At 39.5% G+C, this 27429-nt stretch overlaps 1 protein-coding gene across 1 annotated transcript in view; it reads right to left on the bottom strand.

The window, feature by feature from the left end:
- The window catches only part of Cep112 (centrosomal protein 112), a 436808-nt gene that overhangs the window by 292356 nt on the left and 117023 nt on the right, over positions 1-27429 (bottom strand). Inside the window, 5 exon segments of the mRNA XM_032914210.1 lie at positions 14063-14142; positions 20524-20583; positions 22133-22225; positions 22859-22988; positions 23257-23411. Of these exon segments, the coding sequence (XP_032770101.1) occupies positions 14063-14142; positions 20524-20583; positions 22133-22225; positions 22859-22988; positions 23257-23411 (518 nt within the window).

The following is a 27429-nucleotide window of genomic DNA, read 5'->3' on the forward strand; positions in this document are numbered from 1 at the left end:
CTGCATGCGGTACACGAAATTGCACACACTGCGATGGGCATGCAGAACTGAACGACTGCATCCACCTATAGGGAAGTAATTCTTGTAGCGCCTTCAAGAAATTCAGGTTTAACATCAACCTAAAAACACAGTTAATTCTGGTGCAAGAAAAGCAAAAAAATAACATTCTGAACTAATTAATTAGATATTATTAAAGTAAAACCTGTTTAATATATATAATAAATATGTATTCAGATTAATTCTGAGACCGGCATCTAACAATTCTACTGTAATCTTAAAGGAACAAGATGGTCATAGCTTGGTTTAGTTTACTATTTTTATTATGACGATTATACATGGATAGATATAAATGTAGACTGAAAAAGAATGGTTTCATCACTAGTCATCAGAGAATTCTGCTCATCGGGCATGACATAAAAGTGAGGGTGATACAACCCAAAGTAGAGAAAGGACAACAACCCAACCCAGCAGGAATACTGTTTACATGGCCACACTTCCCTAGGTATAACGCTATGAGCTTGAAACAACGCTTCACTGTGGTCATGTTGTTGAACATATTAGGGAAAGTGCCGTTGTCAAGTGCCTGGAAAGCCTGTACATAACTGTAGTGACATTTTACTTTGAAGGCTATTACAGCAGCTCCATCTAGAGTAAAAGGACACAGCTGTGCAGCTGCCCAAGTATCATTCAAGACCAGGAACAGAAGCCAGGTACCAGAACAGCCTGTCTTCCCAATCACACTGCATCTAAGCATCTAAGCACAGAGCTGAAAAGAACAACTGTCTTTGATAATGTACAGTGGCGTTATTTACAATGGCTAAAAGGCAGAAATAATCTAAGTGTCTATCAACAGTAATGGATAAAGGGATTATGACTTATGTTCATCATGTAATATTATCCATCCATCAAACAAATAAAGTTATGATGAAACTTGTGAACATTATGTAAGTTAAAGAAACCCGACACAAAAGACTACAGAATGTACTATGCCATATACGCATTCATGAATATCAAGCCACAAAAAGATAGATAAACAGACAAGATAGGAAGGAAGGAAGGAAGGAAGGGAGGAAGGAAGGGAGGAAGGAAGGAAGGAAGGAAGGAAGGCAGGCAGGCAGGCAGGCAGGCAGGCAGGCAAAGCAAGGCCACGGTAGAACAGTGGAACAGTGGAGAGTAGATGATATATAGTAACTGTGTAGTGTATTCAGAGCTTTATTTGTGCTGCTAAAAGTTAATTGGAATTATATAAAGGTAATATATGTACAATCCTGTGAACATACCAAATTGCTCAGTTTAAAGTAATTTATGATACACAAATTTGGCCTTAATTAGTACACAGTTAAAAAAAATACTATAGCTAAGTGGCTGGAGAGATGGTTCAGTGACAAAAGCACTGGATGCTCTTCCAGAGGACCTTAGCTTGACAGCCAAATCCACATGGAGACTCATGGCCAGTCCCAGGGAGTCCAGTGTGGTGTTCTGGCCTCTAGAGCACCAGACACACAGAGCACACGTCCATCCATGTAAAACAATTTAAAACACTCTAGCTGCAAAAAAGCACAACAAGCTTCCTAATTCAAATACCTACAGGGACCCTGGTGGAGGAGCAAGCCTTTAATCCCAGCACTCAGGAGGCAGAGACAGGGGATCTCTTGAGTTCACGGTCAGCCTGGTGTTCAGGACAGTTCCAGGACAGCCAGAGCTACATAAGAAAGCCCTGTCAGAAAAACAAAAAAGCAAAAACACAAAACAAAACAGAAAAACAAAAACAAAAAAGAGAGAAAGAAACAAACTATCTACAGGGGCCAAATAATGAAACCAGAAGAATAAGCTAAAGATTATGCCTCACATGTGACTATGGTACTTGACTGTTTTCATTCCTCTAATGTATTAATTGTGCCTTTCGGCCGTTCCTTTACTACTCTTATGGAGCCTTGACTCACTGATTATTATCTTCTCACATTATTTCTGGTGATTCTTTACTCTGTATTTTCGGTTTCACTGGTGCCTGGGAGAGGAGAGGGCGTTCTCCCTGGGACAGGGAGTTTGGCTAGACTGACTATCCAGGGAGCCCTGTGTCCATCCTCTGACGACCGCTGCTGTTCCTGGCTTTTCCTTGGGTGCTAAAATCTGAACTCAGGTCTTCATGCTCGCACAGCAAGCCTGATGCCCACTGAGTAAGTGGCCTCTTCAGCATGATACCCACCCTTCGCATTACTTTGTAATTTTCCATGTTTAGGTTATATTCTAGCTAGAAAGAAAAGTGTATCTAATATCTGTCTAGAAAGAAATTTAGAGATAGTCTACAACACTGGATGAGTGACAATTTCATTATTTCTCATTTTAAATGTTTGACAATTATTATTGCTTCCCCTTTTAACCTACTTTAAAGTGTAATTTTTTTTTTTTCTTTTTTTCAGAGCTGGTGACCGAACCCAGGACCTTGCGCTTGCTAGGCAAGTGCTCTACCACTGAGCTAAATCCCCGACCCTGAAGTGTAAGTTTTAAGTTTACAAACGTAAGGGTTAAAAATGAACCTATTATCTGTTTGTTGGTTTAGTGTATTGTTTATTTAACAATCGTGACTTTTGAAAGTAAGTGTGATTTCATTATGACCTTGTCTCTGAACTATGCAACCTACGTGTGCCCCTGAGAGGTGACGGCTCAATACTCACAGATCTTGTTTCAAAATATCCAGAAATCAGTTTTGTGGTCCTCAAATATCATGATGTTGACAGCTAATTCAATGTGGTACAAACTAAGTCTGTGTTCCGAAGAAAGGAGCCTCAGGTGCGGAAGTGCGTAATGTCTGCTGAAAAGCTCGAATGGATGAGAAAGTACTGAACAGAGAAGAAAATCAGACTGTAAACTACGGAAGCAGCAAGGGACAGCAGCGCAGACGGAAGTGACATGGAAAGGCATGAGCCTACAAGTTCTCACAAGGTGAATTTCAAAACAGAGGTATATAAATGGAAAATATAAATCAAATATTCTCCTAGCAAGTGACATAAACTAAACGAAGCTAGCAGTCCATGTCTGACACACGCATTCGAGGTGCACTGATGGTATCGAAGGATGGTCATTAAGCCACTGCCTACTGCAGTGTCTAAGGAAATAATGTAGAGCCAGATGAGGGGTGACGAACGTGCAGAGGACACTGAGTGCAAAGAAGAAAATGGAGAATGGTTTGAATCATAAAACACAAGAAGATCAAGGCCATAACAACAAAATCCACATCGAAGTCTGCAGAAGCTCTGGCAGGACAGTCTTGGTAACCAGAAGAAAGAAGGCTGACCAGATGAGGCTGAGGGGTGGGCGGTGAGGCGGAGGAAATTAATAAAATAATACTTGAAAGGAAATCGACTTTAGAAGTAAAGGAGACGAGGCCTAAAGTAGTATTGAGAAAGGGGTTCTAAAATGGAGAATTACGCATCTATAAATGCTAAGATGATGAATATGGTTGAAAGACTTAGGGGACATTTTCACATCATAATTAAAAAATAAAGAAATATGCAGTATTTTTTGTAATAGGAAGCAATTAATAGATGGACAGCCTGGTACATAAAAAACTTCAATTAAGAAAATGCAGAAGCCAAGGGTTTAAGAAAAGAACCTTAATGAAATCAGAAACAATATTTTGGCACAGATCCGAGAGACTGGACCAGGAACCAATTTGATGTGTAATTAGAGTCAGAGGATCAGAGAAGCGGAGAAGGACCAACCACTGTCTAACAGCAATGACAATGGCTACACCATACACTTTGTGAACAAATGATGCCAAGAACAATTTTTTTAGGAGATAAAAGCTCAGAAGGAGTTGTCTGCAGTCTATTATATTAATAAAGCATACATCCAATGGTGTGAAAAATCAAAGAACCCTTGTGGCAACAGAGAATATGATGATTTTCCTGGAGTAAAAAAAAAGTCATTTGGGAGATGGTGAGTCAGCCTTTGATTCTCTTATTAATTTTGCAGAAAGCTAACCGAGCAGTACTTCTCAGGAGGTCACCGCGCTCCACACGCTTCCCTATATCCTCTTGAAAAAGAAGCAAAAGACCACAAAGCAAGCTGAGATCAAGGACTTCTTTATTTTAAGAAATCAAGTTTCAAAGTCAAGAAGAGGTCAGCATGCAACTAGATTTCAGTGCCACAAACTAATCTATAATTGAATCTACACTGAACCTCAATAATTGATTCTGAAAGTGATGGTACCGACATAAGAGGGACTTACCTATGCATGTATGAAGAGCATGGAGCATACCACATATCGAATTCAGAAATCTAGCCAAAATTCTGGGCAAAGGTAAGTTCTAGCTGCATACACCCACACACCCACACACCCACATACACACACACACACACACACACACACACACGCACGCGCGCGCGCGCGCGCGCGCATCTGCTTAGCATCTCTCAAATTATCTCCCCAAGTGATCACTATTATACCTAGAATGGGAAATAAAGGGCAACATCTTGATAGCAGTATACAGAATCACATAAGTAAGCTGGTGAAACCCTTCAATAAAGAGAACACCAGTAAGTAAATGCAGAGGTTAGAAACAGATGGAGAAAAGGGCCCATGTGTACTGCTGAACCTGAAACCAGATGAAATTTGCTTTAGGTATCAGAATTGGAGCTAGAAAGATATCTCCTATCTCTCTCAAATAAAAGGCCCTGCATCTAAAAATATTAAACTATCTGGTAGTGGGGGCTGCACTATGGAGGCATCCCAGAAAACACCTGGATTAGAGTACAGGCTGCCTGACACTGGTGTGCTAGACACAGACTGCTGCAAACTTTACAACTAAATGAATAAAGATGCATGTGAAAATCAGGTAAGAATATGAGTTGAAGAGTCACTGACAACTATAAATTCACATTCATTCAAAAAAATCAAAGACTCAAACTATAGGTTCTTAAAAGGTGCATCAGGAGTGAAACAAGACCTGCAGGCGATTTCCCAAGTAACATAGCACTTCCTGGCAACTAAGCACTGTTTGTATCTGGTCGTTGATCTTTACAAGAGCACAGACATTAAACAAGCCCACATGAAGCACACGTAAGACAAGGTACTCCCAGACTGTATAGCACAGAACACAGGACGGTGCACAGACTGTAGGAGCTCTCCAAGTGTGTTCTGAATAAACGGAACATTAACCCAGATCAGGTCTAGCTTATTCAAGATAAAGTAATGAAGGAGAAAATAAAATCTGAAGCCTGAAAGCTACTGCAGAACCTGGAAAAGAGAACAATATTTGAGATATACTCATAAAAAAATTTACCATCAAAAATCGCTTGATAAAACATCCAACAGAAAAAGTGAGGGGCATCTGAATGAAGAAGACAGTCTGAAGAAATAAGCCAGGACTGAAAATTAACTTCCTATTTCAACAGACTGTATCGCAGTATGAAGAAAATAGGGTAGTAGTTACTATGGGTAAATGTAAATATGCCTTAATGGCTACACATTGGGAAAAATCAAATGAAAAGTCCCAAATTGGGAGAAAATATTTTCAACTATTTAATAAAGGAATTATATTTAGACTATATTTTTGAGAACCCCTCAAAACTAATGAATACCAAAGTAACTCAGAAAAATAAAGCTGGTCAATGAACATTCTAGTGTACAGCAGAAGGGTCTGGGCCAAGGAAAAGGACGTAGATATATCATGCTGTGGTACTTAGACTGGGGACTTAATGAGCTTACCAGAGACAACAATGCACGGAAACGGGCAGTACATTCATGAAAGACCTCTAAACTACAGTATCCTCTCAGAGAGAGCTGTCCGAGACAGACTGAAAAAGTGCTGCCACGGACCAGAAGATGCTTCTTTCTGTGGGAAGAAGGGAAGCCATACACCGGCCAACCTGTCACAGTCACAGAAATCCCGGGTAAAGTTTAGCAAGCTGGATCCAGCAAAATTTTTAAAACCATTCACCATGATCAACGAGGATTTATCCAAGAAATTTAAAATGTAACATTAGAAACCATATATATGCATTTATATGACTTATTTCATAATTTACATTATTTTATGTTAAAATGTTCACAGTGTTCTGTGATTATTTCACTGGGCAGAATGTTTCTGAGAGCTGTAACATCGATTCATGAATTTTAAAAATATAAAAACTCTTATCAGGGCAAGGCTAAAGTGTCTGTCAAGCACACATGAAACCCAGAATGTCATTCTTAGTAAGACACCAAAGGAAAATATTAACAACAAAACAAACAAAAACAACCTCTAAACAAACTAGAAACAAGCAAATCTTTTATCAGCCACAATGTGCCAAACAAAAACCTTTAGACAAACAGACTCTCTTGCCATAAGTTTGCCCATTACATCCATGATGAAATGAAAGATTTTATTGGACATTGTACAAAGCAAAAAGTTAAGAGAGAGACACCATAAAAACTGAAATAGAAAGAAAAAGTTATACTTATTTGCTCCCTGTGTAGTTACTGTGTACAAAGCACGCCCAAGGTAAATTACTTTAATTTTTTTAAACTTTGAAGATATAAATAAACAAAATTTCTAAATATAGCAGTTCAATATTTAGCTGCCTCTCTGTTCAGATGGATACAAAATTTAAAACTATAATTGTTTTTAAAATGTAAAATATAATAATGTGACCTATGAGGGACTTACATATAACTTAATAAAACAAATATGAAATATAGTTTCAAATGTTTAATAAGTCAAATTAATGGAGAACTATACTCACTATAGAAAAGAAATAACGTTTTTATTTATATTCCAGTTTAAGCAAAAGTATTACAAATCCAACAAAAAATCCTACAGAATTTCTGCAAAACCTAATTGTAAAATTCAAAATGAAGAGGCGGGTGTAAAGAGCAGCTTCTCACTCTGCAGGGCTCCGGGGCAGCACACGCTCAGGGTAACTATGATGATGCAGCAGGAGCCAGGCTACTGAATGCAGTCATCACTTGAATTTTACTACTAATAAATGCACTGACAGTTTCTCGGTGGACACTGCCAATATGCACAGTTCTTTCAAACACCCAGGACAGATTGCTTAAACATAACCTCCTGTTAGAAAAAAAACATTCCCCTTTGGATTAGTCTAGAACTTGAATGGCAGTCATAATAAGCTCTAACAGTAATTCCACAATGAAACAACCCATCAATGAGAAATCTTCTCATTGTAATTAAATGGAGTCCCGAATGACTTTAGAACTGTCTCATATTTTCTTCTTACTCTGCAACTCATTTATGTTAAGTTACATTATAGCTAGACATAAAAATATGTCATGTTTTAATTGAATAATACCTTCCGATTTATATCTGTTACTAGCATTGGTAATCATAGTGCTAGAAAATGCCTGGGAGCGGGCTCAGTGAGTAAAATACTTGCCACATAAGTGTGAGACTTGAGATTTGCATCTTCAGCACCCGGAGAAATGCCAGACAGATGTGGCAGCAGCCTGTAATCCCAACCACCAATGGCAGAGACAAGGGATTCCCAGAACAACTATCTAGCTAGAATGCCCATGAGGGCACGCTCCAGGCCCTGCCTCGATGAATAAGACAGACAGAGTGATCAAAGAAGATTCACGACATGAGCCTCCATATGTGCACGTGAACTAGCATACACACACAGGAGCCCCCACAACAGAACATGCAGACACACCCACATGCATACTCTACACAGAGAAATATACAAGAAGAATAGTAATAGAAGATGATTTATTGTTTTTATTATATATTTCCAGTTGGTCATTAAATATATTTCAATCAATCAAAATCAGCATGACATCTTTATCAATTATTATAAATTATAACCACTTTCACATTGTGGCAGTATTCTACTTCCCTTAGAAGATATTTAAGAAGTATAAGTTTAAAATTTCTTATAAAGGTGTGATGGTTAACCGTCAACTTGACAAAGAATCACCTAGGAGACAGGCCTGTGCACATAATTCTGAGGGGTTTTCTTCATTGAGTTAACTGGGTTGGGAAGGCCCACTCTGCGGGTAGCAGCGTTTCACAGATTGGGCCCTGGACTAGATAAAGAGGAGAGGAGAAGCCAACAGTAGGCGCAAGAGTTGAATCTGACTCTTTTGCCTGTGCTTGGACCATTTTCCTCCTAATGGGTGCCTCATCCAGCCCTGATATGAAATCTATGAAGTAACTTGTTGTGCCACGTTTGTTTGCTGTCCAAGGAAGGTCTGCTCTTTTATACTGGAAATGAAGGAGGAGTGATTTTGGGAGGAGAGGAGGGAGGTAAAACTGCAGTCAGGATGTAATGTATGGGAGAAGAAAAAATTCTGTAAAAGTTCACTGAAATTAAAGCCCCCTTTTGAGTAGACACACGATTATTTAGGATTCTGTTAATACTTATTCCTAATAAATACAAGGACAGAAACATTATAACTTTGCAGCTTCAATATTTTTAAACCATTCCCATTTGAAGATTAATCTCCATTGCTACTAATACTATAAATGTTGATTCAAAACACCAAACAAGCAACCAGATTTAAAACAGCTTTACAGAAAATTTTTTCCAATTACATGCAAAAATATAACTTATTTTGAAAATAACTTTCGGGGTAAACTGTTTTTCCACTCACTAAGAGATTACAAATACTGTGCACATTAAGTGAGAAGGCATGTTATTTGTTTTCAATATATAGCTCATTTTGTTGGAAAGGTAACATAAAAAGATATTTCATGTAATTCCTAACTTTAAAGAAAACTAGAAAAAGTAGGCAGAGAAGGTCGTCTGCTAATTTCACACACACAGCTGCATACAAGGCTTTCGGTGACATGGTAAACATTGGTTGAATGCTACTAGCATTGAGAGTAAGCTTTTAATGGTTTAAATAGAAACAAAACTCAAGAACACTCTGAAATGAATTGCTTTAAAGCCCCCTTTAGACCTTGTCAAATTAACTCTATGTGTAACTGAAATCTTAATTGAAATGGCAGTTAACATGTGAAAATAGACATTTTCAAGAAAGATACAGATGCAGAAACCTTGCTTTGAGAAAATCCTTTTGTGTGTGTGCACATACTTACATATATTTGTCTATGAATTTAGTCCAATAAGCCACTAGAACATCTCACATTGTTTCTTTACATTCAACAACTGTTCAATTATCTATCCTTTGTTAACATGCAGATGTATGACTTAGAGGGCTGACGTCATAGATTCTCCTCAGGCAAAGAGGCTGATCATGGCAAGTGTGCTCTCAGTGTCTGAAGTGAGCAAAAGAAAAGAAAGGCCTTCCTCAAGTCACTTCAGACCCTCTGCGAACAGCACTGAATAGTCAAACTCTGTTGGATCCAGGGTGTATGCGGAGGGCTATCTTCATACATGTCTGTCCTGACTATACTGAAAGCCTGATAGAAGACTGTGTCCAACAGAAAAGCACACGTGCACAATTGTATGTTGTCTGGGTTCTGATTCTCCCTTCCTCAGACTATGACTTGTATCTACTTTTGAGTTCTGTATAATAGGACAGTAGACAATGGGCTATCTTCTATGAGGATTCTTTGCTTCACATTTATGTTTGTGAGATAAATCAATTACTACTTTATATTTCTAGTACTACCAGAAAGTCACAATTCATATATGCAGTGTTAGCATAAAGTATATTTCATGTGTGCTTTTAAAAATGCAAAGAAATTAAAAGGATTTTGCTGCAAAGACCTTGAAAAAGTTATGAATCAAAAAGATTTCTAAACACCTCACTGAATACGTCAGACAACTTCTGCACTACTTCAAACTCTACCTTATTACTTTTATAATACCCACAACGTAGCTTCAAATTTGATAACAACGGGAATATTGAAATATGGATGAAGTAAAAGATACCATCTATATCTGCTGAGAGATTTTTATTTACCCATGTATTTATACACACATTTTGGTTCTGGGATCAAGCCCAGGTTCCTTTTTATGCTGACAAAGTTTAACTGCCCCAAAGAGGGAGGCAATAAATAGTCTTGCAGTATTAGTCCTCCAGACAGTAACACTAAATGGTTCTGTTATACTAAGCATTTTTCTAGTTGTTAGTCAATGAGTTTCCTGTATTCTTATCATTGAAAAATATAAATCACATATAGTTCATGACATTAGCAGTATAGTTTCAGATAATGTTTAGTTTCATGAAGGTATTAAAATTACTTTCTACAATAAAAATGAAACAGGAAAGAAAAATGATCACAATACAGAACAAAATACAGAATGGCAGTAGTCAGCAACATTAGAGTAGTTCTAGATCCTGAAACCAATCAATGAGCTCTCCAGTTAACATTCAGCATGAAATACTGACTGTGGTCTCTGATGGTTTATCCTCTTTATCAATATCCCGGAGTGGAGAGGCACCTACAAGGCCGGTGAAGAGTTCTTGTGTGTGTCTAGAAGGGCATCTCCAGAGGACCAACAGAATACAGAGAGAGATTCTGAATGTGGGCAATGCCAACCCCTGGGCTGGGGCTGGCAGGAGCCAGCATGACACAGGCATTCCTGTCTCTGCCTCCTCTCCTGCCATCCAGTGACCTGCTCTGCTCTCCCGTGACACGACAGAATGGACCTTTAAAGCCAGGAACCAAAGGGTCTTCCCTTTCTTGGGTTGTTCCTGTCACATACTTGTCACAGAGATGAAAAAGTAACTGATACGTGATCACAAAGATGTGAACCTTTCAATAACGATAGCTTTGAAATAGCAAGCCGAAATACAAAGCAAACTTTAAGTTGGGCCATTTGAACTGGTTAACAACAGGATCAGCACCATCTTCTCAAAGACTCTCCAGACCTTCAAGTCTCTGGCATGACTACATCACGATAAAGTCACAGAATTTCCCACTAATGGCATCATAATCAGCATACATCTACGTGGTTACGGAATTCTGGGATGAACTCTGTGAGAGAATCAAATGACCTGAGGTGTGGGAACTAAGACATAGGAGGAGCGGATCTGAAAAGATGAGGCGGAGTGGGAGAAAAGCACTCTAAGGGCTCACGAAATCCTCACTGGAGGTAGAGGGGGGAGGGACCTGGGAGGAAGAGAGGAGGGAGAGGGGAAAGGGGTACAGGATCAGGTATGAGAGGAGATGAGGATGACATACAGAGGGTCAGGAGTCTGAACAGAGATGTATAGCAAAGAGGAATAGGGAACTGGGGCTTGGGGTAGCCACCAGCAAGTCCCAGATGCCAGAAAAGCAAGAGGCTCCCAGGACCCCATGGGGTGACATTGGCTGAAATGTCCAACAAAGGGGAGGGAGAACCTGTAGAGACCACATCCAGAGGTTAGGCAAGGTCCCTGGTTGGGGGATCAGACCACACACCCTTCTCAAAAATTTAACCCAGAATTGCTCTTGTCTAAAGGAAATACAGGGACAAAGTATGAAGCAGAGACTGAAGGAAAGGCCACCCAGGGACGGCCCCACCTGAGGATCCATCTCATCTGCAAACATCAAACCCAGTCACTACTGCTGATGCCAAGAAGTGCTTGCTGACAGGAGCCTGGTATGGATGTCTCTTGAGAGGCTCTGCCAGATTCTGACCAATACAAATGCAGATGCTCACAACCAACTATCGGACTGAGCACGGGGACCCTAATGGAGGAGTTAGAGAAAGGACTGAAGGAGCTGAAGAGGTTTGCAACCCTTAGGAAGAGCCACAATGTCAACTAAGCAGACCCCCCCGCCCCAGAGCTCCCAGGGACTAAACCACCAACCAAAGAGTACACATGGAGGAACCCAGGGCTCCAGAGGCATATGTAGCAGAGGATGGCATTGTTGGCATCAATAGGAAGAAAAGCCCTTGGTTCTGTGAAGGCTGGTTTCCCCAGTGTAGGAGATGCTAGGGTGGTAAGGTGGGAGTATATATGGGTGGGAGGGAGTAGCAGGGGAGAGGGGATAGGAGAGGGGGAAACTGGGAAAGGGGACAACATTTGAAATGTAAATACATAAAATATCCAATTAAAAAAAAGAGCTCACAAATGGAAAGGAAGTGTGACCGGGCCAGCCCTGGCTGGCAGGCAGGATCTCCAAACAGAACAAGACCAAAACCCAGGAGAGCCTCCCATGTCCCCACCCTCCGTGAAATCAGGTAAAGAGCTGCTCTGACAGACCTGCTATTAGCAATCTGTCTTTTTATGATCGCTTCCATGCTTTAAATTCATGACTTATGCTGTTCTTATATACACATACTTCTAGCTCCTCTGGCATCTTCTACTATCCATTTACCTGCCCATACGGAATAGCCATTATTAAGTAAAATGAAGAAAGAATAATTACATCAGGACACGATGGTCTAAACACAAGATTATTTTTACCTTTGTGACTATTTATTGAAGAAAAAAGCTTGCAAGAAGTCAAGGCAAGTTTTTACATCACAGGCTGCAAAATGAAATCATACTTAGGCAAACACAACAGCACAATTCTTAGATCAAAAGCAGGTAACGTCGTGCTTAGAATACTTCCATTTGGAAAATAGCCAGCTTCTGCTATTTCTTCTCGAGTTCCAACTTCATGGTAACTCCCTCTATTACCTCCCATCTGGTTAACTGCTGCTGTACCAGGTGCTAAACTGTTAAGACCCTCAGCCAATGTTCAACATGGGGACAACGGCTGCCAAGGGGATGAGAGGAATGAATCTACCAGGAAATTTTACTTAAAGGTCTAAAATGGTTTATTTTAACTGCAGGTAAAATGTGTTGTTTTGGTATGATCCTTTCAAGCCCTTGGTGAGTGTTAGTATTGTCACAGCTTAGTAAGAGGACAGTTCAGTGTCTCTCAGGAGTGCAGCTGCTGGCTTTTGATCCCCTTCATGGCTGTGGTTCAGAGCTGATGTGAGCAAATGAGCAATGAGTCCTTGTGTGGATAGAAACATTACTTCTTGTGATGTCACAGCACATAAGTCATCCTAAGATGTTCATTTAGCAAGTAAGCCAATGCTTTCATTAATCAGCAAAGCAAGGGGACAAGCCGGGCAGCAGCTCTCAGGGAGACTGTGATGGGAAGCATATTTAACAGGAGGGATCCTTTGGGGTGGTTCTGTAAATGACTCTGGGTTGGAAGTTCAGAAAAGAAAAAGCATGTAGGTACACCAAACTCTAGGAAGCCCCTCTCCTGAATCCCTTGAATCAGGTGCTAGGATGACTTTCCTCCAGGGAAATAATCCTGTCTGCCTGTATAGCAGCTGCCAAAGTTCCTAAGTAACCTACCAAATGGTTTTATGGTCCTCTGGGAATGTGCTTTCATACACTGCCTGACACATGGTAATAACTGAGTATTTACCGAGTAAATCGGTGTGTCGCAGCTAAAACTTACACAGAAAAAACCAAACACAGTCAAAGAGTTCATTCAACCTATGTAAATGGACGGAGGGACAGGCTCCAATGCCAGGCCCTTCTCATGACAGGTCAGGGGATACAACCCTTCTAAACAATGCTTAGAGAGTAATCGATTTGTGAACATAATAACTAAAACACTCTAGTGCCCAACAAAATCTGCACAGGGATTTCTAAAGGTCCAAAGGCCTAAAGCTCATTTTGTGAAAATGTGTTTCCACTTAAGAGGAAGAGGGCATCTGAAACCACTAAGTTCTATTTTCTCTCATTCCTATCACTTAAGAACAGCTGAACTGCTTTTTCAACTAAAAACAAAAATCAACCAGTAGAGTAGGTCTGAAAACAGACCCAGGTTGGAAAAGCAGCGTTGGGCAATACCCTCCGTGGCCATGGTGAGCACAACATCACAGTCTGGTCAACTTGGCTCTCAGTGTGCTACGAGCAACTCGTGCTTCTTGATTCTGCTTTCAACTTGATTGTTGTTATCTGTATGGATGTCTTGCCTGCTGGTTTGTCAGTGCACCCATGCATCCGATGCCCACAGAGTCCAGAAGGGGCATGAGATCTTCCAGATACCAAGCTATACAATAAGTGTTAGCTACCAAGCTGGTGCTGAGACTAGACCCCAGGTTCTTGGGAAGAGAAGCTAATACTCTTAACCACTGAGCCAGCTCTCCAGCCCCAAGTAAGAGCAATTTTTTAAACATTAAATATTTTGTGACTACCTTTTTTACTCACCTCAAAGCTTCCTCAAATTTATGGATCTTCCTCTGAGCATCTTCTTTCTCTTTATCAAGTTCACTCTTCAATTCATAAACCTGCATGAGAGAGTTCGTGAAATTTACTAGACGATAAGGAACTCAAGTACAAAAAACCAACAATCTCACATCCATTGTGATATGAATTCAGACTTATGTATTTCATGATGAAAACCTGATTATCCATAGAATAATTTTAATATTCTACTTCTAATATTACTTTTCAGTTCAACACTAATAATTAGATTCTCTTCTAAAGGACTTGGTATTCATCAACTTCAAAAAGCAACAATTGCTTTGGCAAGCAAAGAAATCTTACATGATTGAGAAGACTAGGATAAATAGTGTATCTGCATTAAGCAGATATAGAAAAACTATTATAAAATCTTCCTTCACTAAGCGTGATTTGTGCATCCATTGACCAAGTTTGGAACAAACTCCTCCATCATGGCTGCCTCCCACCTGCATGTAGCAACCCTTGAATGGGTGGGATGAGGGCACTAACCACGAAGGTGAAAGATGTTTTTCACACATTCAAAACTGCAGTGTGGATATTCCATGTGGACATGATGGTGATCTTAAAATATGGAAAATAAATGTGAACAGTCGGACAGAAAGGGAAAAGTGAATGACTTATGGTTGTACCTGCACACTAGTAAGGTTGCGGAGCCTCCCTGAGTGCTAAGAAAGCTCTCAATTTGTTATCTGAAAATACCAGTAACAGACCTGCTAGCCACCACCATAGGACTGAACATGAATCCGCTGGACAGTGAGGCAAAAAAGAATGACAAGAATCGCATCACACACACACACACACACACACACACACACCACTCACTCACACACACACACACACACACACACTCACACACACACACACCACACACACACCACCCACACCCACCACACCACACCCCACACACACCCCACACTCACACACACGACCCACACACACTACACATACACACACACACACTCACTCACACTCAGACACACACACACACACCACATACAATCACCACCCACACATTCTAAAACCATGTCACACACTGCATCAGAACTAGACAAAAGGAGATTTTTTTTTTAAATCAGTTCGGTTGGGACCTATTTAACTCAAATCCCCCATGCTTTTGCCCTTTCTTTTTTTATAAAATTATCTTGAATTTTTCCCTTTGTATAAGGCAAAAATTAGTAAAATCAACTATATTCTTTTAAACTAGCAGTGAGGCTGGACAGGCAACTTTTCATGATACTAGCAAAAAGCCTCTACTACTTTCTCTGACGGCAAACCTCTAAATCAAGGCAGGACTGAGAGGCAGAGAAGACTGCATTCTGAGGCACTGACTGACCAGGAGAAGTAACAGACACAAGCCCCACTTCTTGGTACTGTAATGATCAATTTAAAATATCTCATAAATACTATTTTCTTATGATAAGGATCACTTCACCTTGAAATTTTTTACCACTAAATTTATTTTATTCTGCATAGGAAAAAAAAGTCTTTTCACAATTTCCCAGGCTCAGACTTCAACTGCTGTCTCACTTCTTATAGATCTTTGATATGTATCACTCTGCTTGGCACAGTGTGAGAATCTTAAATTGGAATAGAAACAAACTTTGCTCATTAAGTATTTGGGGGGCAGAAAGAAACTTTGGCAAGAATGACAGGACAAGATTAAATGGTCATCTCTCTACTTCCCAACTTACTTAGCATGCTGTGTCTCGGTGCCCTCCACAGATGGGATGGGCAACAGCCACAGGAAGATTTCTGGTAAAGTGAGTTACTTCAGGCAGTGAACATGAGAACATTAAAATGCTCAGTCGATGTAAAACATCACAGCTACAGAGTCAGATAGGAGACTCTAAGTATCTCGGTTACGTAAGGTCAGTACGAGTAACAGTCATGGTGTGCACAGTACCCAAGGCTGACTGCCCTTTCAGAAAGCAGCCCCTGGAGGCCAAGCATCCTGAGTGCTCACCACACACTTAACTCTTTCAAATCTCAAATGTGTGTACTTAATGAGGGTTAGTGAGTGGCACCTTAATAAAACTAATTATTCTAAGACTATCAGCTCCATTTCTGAAGGCAGAGGGAACTCTCAGGATGGGGGAGAAGGGCTCCCCTTCAGTCAAGAAGGCACGCACTGATGCCCATTGTAAGCTGTTTCTCACTTATGTTACTAAGTGCCCAGCATCCCTGACCCACACTACAGCAGTCATTAGTGGATGTTCTGGGTTTGTTTCCTCTTGACAGACTATTTTAGTGTCTCATGATTGAGATTCCCTTTAAATTATGCCTTCGTTTGATCTATATTTCATATATTTGTTGGTAATATATAATTAAATACCATGCAAGTAATCAATGCATACTGATTTTGATAGAAGACTATAACTTAATATTTGTGTTTTAATGTTATATAAATCATTTTTACATAAAAGAAAAATAAAAAACAAAAAGATAGTGCTACTGACTAAGAACTACTTATATATTTCTATTTCTTTTTCATTTTTTTTTACACAGAGACTAGCTATGTTGCTCAAAGGTAATGTGAAGTAAAATTTAATATGATTTATTTCTAAACTTTTTTCAATATATAATTAATATTAAACTATACTATTGAAGGTGTTTAAGGCACCTAGTTTATTCTTAAACATGAGAATTTACTATTAGTTGATTTCAGTAGGTATAAGCACACTGACTGAACATATGCTAAATATGGTTTATATTCCCTTCTGTCCTCCAAAGTTAGGGAACAAAAAAGAAGCATATAAATGAGAAAAAGACCATAGATCATGGCATAGCAAAGAGACAAAGGGCTGGGGCTGGCCCCAAAGCCAGCAGGCTGGAAAACACTGCCTCTGAACTCTTCTAATCTCCACAGCCTACTGTTAACACTATGCATGACCTCAATGCATGACTTCATTAAATACTACAACAACACAAATTTATTTTTCTCTTTTAACTTTGGGAAAATTATCCTTTTAAAAGAAAATTATGTCAGTAGAAATTAAAAATACAATCCAATATATTACATATAAAACTGCTGTGAACATGGTTAAATTATTCAATATAATTATATAAAGTACAATGAATGCTAAGCACTGGAAAAACTGTACTGTAGTGTTTCAGAACTCACATTTGTTAACAGTTAGGACAGTGATTTGGGGAGAAGTCAAGTGTAGCATGGGTAAGCCTGTGCGTGTGAGCGTCTGCCTCATGTTCTCCGTTGGGTAAACAGCACCATCACTCTTTACTCCCGTGCCTGTTTGGAAAACAAGCACCAGGTCATTTGGAGGAGGCAGGTGCTTCCTTACTACTAAAATCATTCACTCCAGCAGTTTCCTGATCTAGCAGATTACCACACTTCATCAAACAATGACGGTTAGCTTTATGGCCTGTTATTTGTTTGATGTTCGAAGATCTGAAGAGCAGGCAACAGCCACCAGAGATCAATAAAGACCACGAGATAATATGTGTGTGCTTAAATCAGGGCCAGCATCTGATGCTGTTTCTTTCACCTCAAAGACTGGTGGGATGCTACGCTCCCACCCTGCTGCTTTCGAGCTGGCATGAGGAAATAATGTCATTCAGACGGCATTTCCTCCTCTGGACAGATATCCAGAAGCACATTTTATAGGGAAAGTCACTGAATGTGCACACCTGTAACTCAGAACAAAAGCTATCCACCCATTAGCTATCCAGTTACCCAGCTCGGCATAGGTGAGATTTATGTTAGCCCTCTGAGCTGTCAGAAGGATATTCCCTCAGGGGTAGGAGACATCAAATCTTCAAGGCTTGAGATCACAGCAGGTTTAATAAAGAAAGAAGAACAGATGTCAATTTAAAGGGGAGATTATGGAATTAATTGTGAAACAAAAAGTGACACACTGAGGAACTTTTCTTTAACATAAACAATCTCAGTGACATGCAACATGAACAAATACGTATTTTCCTTCTATAGACTGTTGTTTTAAACAAGTCATGTTTAAACTGAAAACAGCAAAGGGTATTCTGGTTATTTATTTAAAATTGAGGCCAACTGACAGCTCATGGAAGATGAGTAACTGCTGTTGCAATGCCTAACAGAGATTTCAGCTCTCCTTTCCAAGGTGGACTACAACAGAGCCGGCCAGCAGGTTACTGTTAAAAATGAAATTATAACAGACACATAGACACTGCCTTTCTACAGGAATGCATTGACCCCCACTTGAACTCACAGGGTAACTGAAGGCAAGATGAAAGCCTGGCCTGCATCTGTCTCCTTTTCCTCAGGGGTGACTCGTTTACCTCTGCAGTAGTCAGGGTTCACCACTCAGGAAAATCTACCCAGGATCCAGTGCTCCTAACTTACCTCAGTCCTTCAAAGCTGAAAGCACAAGAAGAGAACTGAGGGATCTTACTGTCTGCTCTTCACTGTCTTTGCTCCAGACCCCACGAAAGAGCTAAAATAGTCTCCAGTCACTGTTCTGAACCTTGGACTCCAAGGAGAACAGAGCCTAGCAGGACCAAGCACCTCCAAAGAGGGGAGTTATCCACGACAGTGAGATCATAACTGCAGCAGAGCAGGCTTTTTCAAGGAATCAGCTTGTCCCCTCCGTCCCCTCCAGTAAAGACTTCTTCAGATTACCATGCAGAGCAAAAGCCGAGATGTTGATCAAGCAGACCACAGCTTAACTATGCATACCACTTGCCTCCACCCTAATTCTTCTCCATTTAAACCTAAAGCTCACATCCATTCCAGCAGATAGGACGTGTGATCGCTGACCACATTTTCTGCTCCATGAATCTCTCTTGCTCTACTTTTCACTACTACTTGGCTCTGTAGTGTGTTGTGAGGTGGCAAAGCCTATCTTTCACGGCTGCTAAAACGTGTGCTTTTTCCCTAAGCTCCAGTTATAAAGCAAATTCTCAAGTTTCCTTCCTTTTGTCTATTTGCCAGGGAGAAAGGCTGACAGCCTTAGATTACTTGGTGGCTAAAATACAGTAAAGAATACAGTAAAAGCAAAGGTTATCTGGATCTGTCTCTCCACAAAACAGTTCTCAGTGTGCCTTGCTCCTGGACAATGGCACATCCTGTTCCACAGGCCAGCAGGGGAGAGAACTGGCACAGACCACAGCTGAACAAAAGACTAGAAAAGGGTCCATAATGGAAGAGCAGCCAGAGGGCTACCCAGGGAACAACGATGAATAGTACTCCCAGTGTGCCAGGCTAACCCAGTGCCTGACACAATGGAGAAGGCTTCCAGTAGTCAGTCAGTCAATCTCTCTCTCTCTCTCTCTCTCTCTCTCTCTCTCTCTCTCTCTCTCTCTCTCTCCCCTCTCTTTCCCCCTCTCTTTCCCCCTCTCTTCCCTTTCTCAAGCAAAATATTTAGGAAACTGCATTTCTCAGTAATAGAAACTAAAAAGCTTCACCTAAATATTTTGTAGATATAAATATACTAAACACCTTACAATGAATTATAATAAAACTGCAGGAGTAAGAAAATAATTACAATTATAAAAAGCACAAAAACAGATCAATATACATCAGGAGAAATCCTTTTTTTGTAAGTCACAACACACTATTCATCGTATCTCTACATATCTCTTGGTGTGTTAAGCTCTTGGAGGGCAGAGTGACTGACAGCTCCCAGCCTCGCCCTGTTACTGGACACGGTGCCTTGTCCAGTAGAAGCACTGAAACAATGTCAACTAAGCGACTAGAGGTGCAAAACGATGGTTACAATGAGAATACCACAATACATACCAGGGTTAGCTTTAATTTAAATATTTTAATGGAAGGATAAACCTCATTTTGTATTATATTTTACAAGCAGATTCACTTGGTAAATATTAAAAGTAAATAATGACCAAAATATCAATAAAAACTTTGTTATTTCAACTATTTTTACTTTCCATGTCTTACAGCAAACCATTTTCAGAACTGAGATATCAGTCACACATCTATACATTGCTGTCTGAAGTATTAAAACCTTTAGTTACTTCTGATAATAGGAACATTAAAATGCATTTCAGAAACTGCATGGTTCTGAGTGCTAAGAAGCCGCTAAGCTGCAGGCAGTCGATGCCCTCACTGTTTTGGGGTTTTTGACTACAGATTTGAGGTTCTTATCACATGGATTATACACAGGAATACAATGAAAAGTCCCAATTATTTCAAACTTGTAGAAATAAAAACATCAAGTTGTTCATGAGAGGTTCAGTCAATGAGAGTCTTCACTCACCCAACAGAATATAAAACTAGAGCTTTAATATTGGTGTGATTAATAACTGAACTTGAAGCTGTTGATACACATGAAAACATTGATTATACCGGTTAGCTGAGACTGAGTTAGTAAGAAACAGTCCATGAAGGGATGGGGTAAATACGGTACTTTATTAAATCAGCCTCCTTTACCTGCTTAAGTTATTTTAAATGTTTATGTTTTCCAACCATTTACCTTTTCCTCGTAGATGTATTTTAAGTGGTTTTTCTCCATGTGAAATTTATCTTCTTGATCCTGTAAATGACAAATGTTTATTCTTAGTATGTTTTATATTACCTTAGAGTCAATAAAATGAGTGATCCAGTGATGAAAGCAGTGAATGTCCTGGATGTCAAACTGGAGTCATACACGTCATTTGCTTATCATTGAGAGAACCCTAAGCCCCTGTGAAAGTCACCAGCAGCTTTCTATACCAAGACCTAAGCCCTCAGCTGTGTGAGGGTGTCCCTGTCCTCAAGCTTAGAGACCACTATGACACTTAAGATTATGAAACCAGGAATAAGCAACTAAGCCAAGATGGTAGTGCTAACCCCGAAACCACTGCATTCCCTCCTCCTGCTGCTCTGTGACTGAGAGGAAATGAAAGTGCTGAGAAAAAGAGAAAGGGAAGAAAGACAGTGGAGTTTGAGAACCTCAATGGGAGGTCTTTCTAAAATAATACACTTACATAAGAGATTTTTTTCACATCAAACAAAAACCTGATGGCATATTATACTAATAAGATATGTAGAAAAAACAGCAAATAATATATTCATACTTATATACTTTAATGTAGCTCCTATTCACACATGTGCCCTGAAGCACATTATACCGAATAATAAATATTAGGACTTACTTAAAAAATGTTAAATATTTAATTTATATATTTAACATATTTAAATAATTTCACTTCAAATTAGCATACAACATGTTAGATATCATTATGGCATTTCTGAATCCCATATATTAGTAGAATTTCGTCGTCCCCACTTCCCCTCTCCTTGGTTCGTCAGTCCCCTTGTTCTCAGTTCCCAACTTATTTCCTCTCATGCTCCAGGTGTCCTTGTGTCAACCCTGCTCTTCCCATCCCCCATCTTTACCATGTATTGGTCTCCTCTCTTGTTTGTTAGCTCTTACCCATGCTCCCAACACACACAGATGTACACATTATGAGCTATCACCTCCATACATATGCAGGAACACATTCAAGGTTTTATCTTTATGCATTTGGGTGGCCCTACTTTATATTACAAGGGTCAAATTCATCTATTTTCCTGAAAATTTCAAGAACATTCTACACTTTGACTCTTTGACCAGTTGTGATTCTCTGTATTAACCACTGCATGTAGCTCAAAGACACTTCTCTGATGAGGGCAGTGAGCTATGCCAGTCTGCGAATAAAAAGATGACTATTTACAGTGGGAAGGATCGGGCAGAACCAATTAAGAATTTTTGGGGTAGCTAAAAAATTCTATTCCTAGACTTTGGCAGTGATTACAAGAATGCTCACTTTACATAAAAACATTTGTTCAATTGTCTTTTCTGTATTTTGGTTTTTGGAATATTAATAAAATAAGGATTTTAATTCTAAACTAATCTCAAAAAAGATCTTTCAGATCAACTGAGTTTTACTCTCTACATGTAAGTAAGTATCTTCATTTGTTAGGTAAATGCCAGCAATAAACTCAGAAATGGCGATGTCCAGAAGGGATTTTCTAGTAATTTTTAACTGACTCTCATAAACAGAAGATCATGACAGTAAAGGAACTGGACCCAGTGACCTTGGTAAAAGGACAGGACTCACTTTTACTTGCTGTTTCCTCTGAAGCTCCGATTCCTGGACCTGCTGTTTTAATTGATGGATGTTCTGTTCTAACTCTTCAATCACAACAGATGTCTAGGAGGATTGCAAGAACAGAAGGCAGAGCACTGACTTTTTGTACCACTGCACAGTTCTGTTTGAAATAAAGCCCATTTACCCCTGAAAGTTTAGTCAGGATTTAAGTAAAAAGATATTTTGAAAGACAATATAAAACTTAAGTCTATTTAAAGCACACTGTAAGAGGGGTAGCAAAATGAGCAGTCTCTAGAGCAACATTTGAACCAAAATTAGTATTTTGAAGTAAAAATGTAAATTAAAATCTGCATAGTATTTAATGCTATGAAAATGTAAAAGTGAGTTTAATTTTTATGGAAATTTTTTAAATTTAAGAAATAAAAATAGAATAAAACAAACATTTCAAAGTAAACTACTATATGCGTGCAGAAACACTTCAGAAAGCATTTCTAAGAATTCCTTCTTTAAAACATTAGTGCTTTAGGCAAGCATCAAGCAGAACCTGCTACTAAGCGCTGTGTGGGCTATGAACCATTTAGTGTTTTCAGGGTCCTAAACGGCATCACGTGCTTTCAAGTCTGGTGGTTTCAAGAACAGAATGAAGGGGCTAATCTCAAATGGAAATGACTGGCTGATACATCGCAGCCCATGGCTGACCATGTGTGCAAATGCAGCTACCGACTTGTACAATACCTTAGAAGTGGAAAGTGCATGCTCTTGTCGTATGATGTTTATGTCAGAATCGTATTTGGTTTTTAGTAATTTCACATTTTGCTCATAGTCATTTACAAGATGTTCTTTCTCTGTATGTAGTAAGTTTTGCCTAAAACAGTAAGATAAATAACAATGTTTTATATTTTTGGAACCAATCTCTAAAATAGACATCAACTAAACTAATAATCAACTAAATTTAAATATATTTTTATATATGAAGTACCCATATTTTCATCAACTCGTTTCAAACACTATGTTTTTAAGTATTTTTTTTTAAAAAAATATGTAAAGAATCCTGCTTAGATAAGAATGTCATGACAAAGTTTGACTGGCGGGTCACCTAGAGTCAGGGTGCCCACAGACAGCGTCAGCACTACCTTGTCTTTAACTCCTGTAATTCACTACATGTTATCTGGTAGCATCGTTCCAGCTCCAATTTTTCTTGGGTCAGTTTCTGTCTCTGTAGATTGCTGTTCTCGGCTTCTCCCATCAGCTGCTGCACGCGGCCCTCCAGGTCTTTGATCATGTGGTTCTAAAGAACAAGTCTCTGTTAGGAAAACCTCTCACTAGCCTTTCAGCCATGTGTGCCCATGAGCACTATGAAGAAACATATTAGAATTATGAGAGCAAATAAGCCATAATCAATATTAGTAAAAACAAATCTCTAAAGTAATTTTTTTGGTGTTGGTTTGTTTGAGACAAGGTTTCTCTGTGTAGCCGTATCTGTCCTGGAACTCACTGTAGACAAGACTGGCCTCGAACTCAGGTCTGTCTATCTCTGCCTCCTAACTATTGGGATTAAAGTCATGTACCAGCACCACCTGACATACCACCTTTTTACCATAAAACTGCCAGCATGTTTACATCTATCCAACCACTCACTCACTCGTGGAGTGTCTGCTGAGCCTGACCTTCCGTGAGAGTGAAGAGGAGAGGCGCTCCCCTCAGGTCCGTGGCAGTGCCTCTGTGCCTCCTCATTACACTTCAGTTTGTCCTCTTCACTTAAGGTTCCAATCAGGAAACTTTAAAAAACCCATACCTCCACATTTTAATGGCAGGAGTACCACATGATATATTCATCATTAGAAATTATGTAAGAATATTTTATCACATAAATTCTTATTTGTTTCATCTGTTAGATTTTTCTATTTCATTTAAAAGAGTTTTCTATTTTTCTAAAGTATTCAAAAGCATCATTCAAATAAATTGCCTCTTTTTATTTGGTATTTAAGTTACTTTGAATTCTTCACTTTGGCAGGACTGCATTTAAGGCTTGAATAAAGGTGTTTATGAGCTTCTAAATGCTTTATTCAAACCTGCACTAAGCCAGCATTAGCTGAGAAACAACTGGTTTTCATTTTAACAACCACTCTTCTAATGAATGCAAGTAGGAAAAGGTTAGTGTGGTTCTTCTTTCCTACTGTTTTTCCACAACAAAGAGTTAAGATAAAGTTTAAACATCACTGTTAAACTCCAACATTCTCTCTTCATTTCACCTTTTCTTCATTATAAAACTGAATAAATTGGTGAGGTAAATTTTGGCGCAACAACTTCCAAATATGTGAAAATAAAAACAGCACATTGGTAATTTTTTTAACACGACAGCATGTGTATAATATTAACATGTGTAGCTCCATTCTGACCCACTGCATCCCCTCTGCCTCTGCTGAGCTGAGAGCTCCTTTAGGAAGTTAGCTCCCCTCGGAGAGCACTCAGAACCACCTCCCTGCACAGTGACTGTGTGACACAAACAAGAAGGGACCTTTGCTCTCCAATTTTATGTTGTGGCAACAAAGGGATTCGTGGCCCTCCTTGCGTGGAACTGATGAAAAGGAGACAATGTCTAGGAAAAGCAGGAAGGCTACCCCACCTTAGAAGCCTAGTAGAGGTAATACTGCTTAGGAGGGGGTGGCATAGAGACCACCACTCTCCCATTAAGAACACGGAAAAGACACATAAATCAGTCTGAAACAGGTGAGGAAGGTGTTATGGATGCCAGGGCAGACTAGACTGAGGAAGAGGAGAAGTATCAGGCTGGGCCAGCACTTGAAGTTGTACTCCCCACCCTTCTTTTGCTCTTTCTTTCTTTTTTAATCCTAGGGGTATTTTCTTCTTCTTTTTCTATATTCTGTTTATTAGATTTATTTTACAGACTTTTTGCAAATTTTTATTTTTGTCTTCCATTTTTATTAAATTGGGTATTTCTTATTTACATTTCAAATGTTATTCCCTTTCCCAGTTTCCAGGCCATCATCCCCCTAACCCTTCCACCTTCCCTTCGATATGGGTGTTCAACTCCCCATCCACCCTCTCATTACCGCCCCCCAAAAATCCCGTACACTGGGGGTCCAGCCTTGGCAGGACCAAGTGCTTCCCCTTCCACTGGTGCCCCTATTAGGCTATTCTTTGCTACCTATGAATCTAGAACCCAGGGTCAGTCCATGTAGAGTCTTTGGGTAGTGGCTTGGTCCCTGGAAGCTCTGGTTCGTTAGCATTGTTGTTCTTAGGGGGTCTCAGGCCCCTTCAGCTTTCAGTCCTTTCTCTGATTCCTTCAATAGGGGTCCCATTCTCAGTTCAGTGGTTTGCTGCTGGCATTCACCTATGTATTTGCTGTATTCTGGCTGTGTCTCTCAGGAGAGATCTACATCTGGTTCCTGTCAGCCTGAACTACTTAGCTTCATCCATCTTACCTATTTCGTATGGGCCACATGTGGGGCAGGCACTGATCTGTTCTAAACTTTGCCTCCCTACACCCTCCTATGGATATTTTTGTTCCTCTTTTAAAGAAAGAGTGAAGCATCCGCATTTTGGTCATCCTTCTTGAGGTTCATGTGTTCTGTAGATCTAGGGTAATTCGATCATTTGGGCTAATAGCCATGTATCAATGAGTGCATACCATGTGTGTTTTTCTGTGATTGGGTTACCTCACACAGGATGATATTTTCCAGTTCCAACCATTTGCCTATGAATTTCATGAAGTCATTGTTTTGATAGCAGAGTAGTACTCCATTGTGTAGATGTACCACATTTTCTGTATTCATTCCTCTGGTGAAGGGCATCTGGATTCTTTCCAGATTTTTATAAATAAGGCTGCTATGAACACATTGGAGCATGTGTCTTTGTTATATGTTGGAGCATCTTTTGGGTATTTGTCCAAGAGAGGTATAGCTGGTTCCTCAGGTTAGTGTAATGTCCAATTTTCTGAGGAATCTCCAGACTGATTTCCAGAATGGTTGTACCAGTCTGCAATCCCACCAACAATGGAAAAGTGTTCCTCTTTCTCCATATCCTCGCCAGCATCTGCTGTCGCCTGAGTTTTTGATCTTAGCCATCCTGACTGGTATGAGGTGAAATCTCAGGGTTGTTTTGATTTGCATTTCCCTTATGACTAAAGATGTTGAACATTTTTTTAGGTGCTTCTCAGCCATTCGATATTCCTCAGCTGTGAATTCTTTCTTTAACTCTGTACCCACTTTTTAATGGGGTTATTTGTCTCTCTACAGTCTAACTTTGTCAGTTCTTTGTATATTTTGGATATTAGCCCTCTATCACTTGTAGGATTGGTAAAGATCTTTTCCCAATCTGTTGATTGCCCTTTTGTCCTAACAACAGTGTCCTTTGCCTTACAGAAGCTTTGTAGCTTTATGAGATCCCATTAGTTAATTCTTGATCTTAGAGCATAAGCCATTTGTGTTCTGTTCAGGAAATTTTCTCCAGTGCCCACTTTTTATTCTATTAGTTTGAGTGTATCTGGTTTGATGTGGAGGTCCTTGATCCACTTAGACTTAAGCTTTGTACAGGGTGATAAGAATGGATCTATTTGCATTCTTCTACATGCTGACCTCCAGTTGAACCAGTACCATTTGTTGAAAATGCTATCTTTTTTCCATTAGATGGTTTTGGCTCCTTTGTCAAAAATCAAGTGACCATAGGTGTGTAGGTTCATATCTGGGTCTTCAATTCTATTCCACTAGTTTATCTGCCTGTCTCTGTACCAATACCATACAGTTTTTATTGCTCTGTAATACTGCTTGAGGTCAGGGATGGTGATTCCCCTGGAAGTCCTTTTATTGTTGAGGATAGTTTTAGCTATCCTGGGTTTTTTCTTATTCCTGCTGAATTTTCAAATTGTTCTAACTCTACAAAGAATTGGATTGGAACTTTGATGGGGATTGCATTGAATCTGTAGATCGCTTTTGGTAAAATGGCCATTTTTACTATATTAATCCTGCCAATCCATGAGGATGGGAGATCTTTCTATCTTCTGAGGTCTTCTTCAGTTTCTTTCTTCAGAGGCTTCATGTTCTTATCATACAGATCTTTCACTTGCTTGGTTAAAGTCACACCGAGGTATTTTATATTATTTGGGACTATTATGAAGGGTGTCATTTCCCTAATTTCTTTCTCGGCTTGTTTCTCTTTTGTGTAGAAGAAGGCTATTGATTTATTTGAGTTAATTTTATACCCAGCCACTTTGCTGAAGATGTTTATGAGGTCTAGTAGTTCTCTGGTGGAACTTTTGGGATCACTTAAATATACTATCATATCAT

This window comes from Rattus rattus, chromosome 9 (genome assembly GCF_011064425.1).
Source record: "Rattus rattus isolate New Zealand chromosome 9, Rrattus_CSIRO_v1, whole genome shotgun sequence".
NCBI lineage: Eukaryota > Metazoa > Chordata > Mammalia > Rodentia > Muridae > Rattus > Rattus rattus.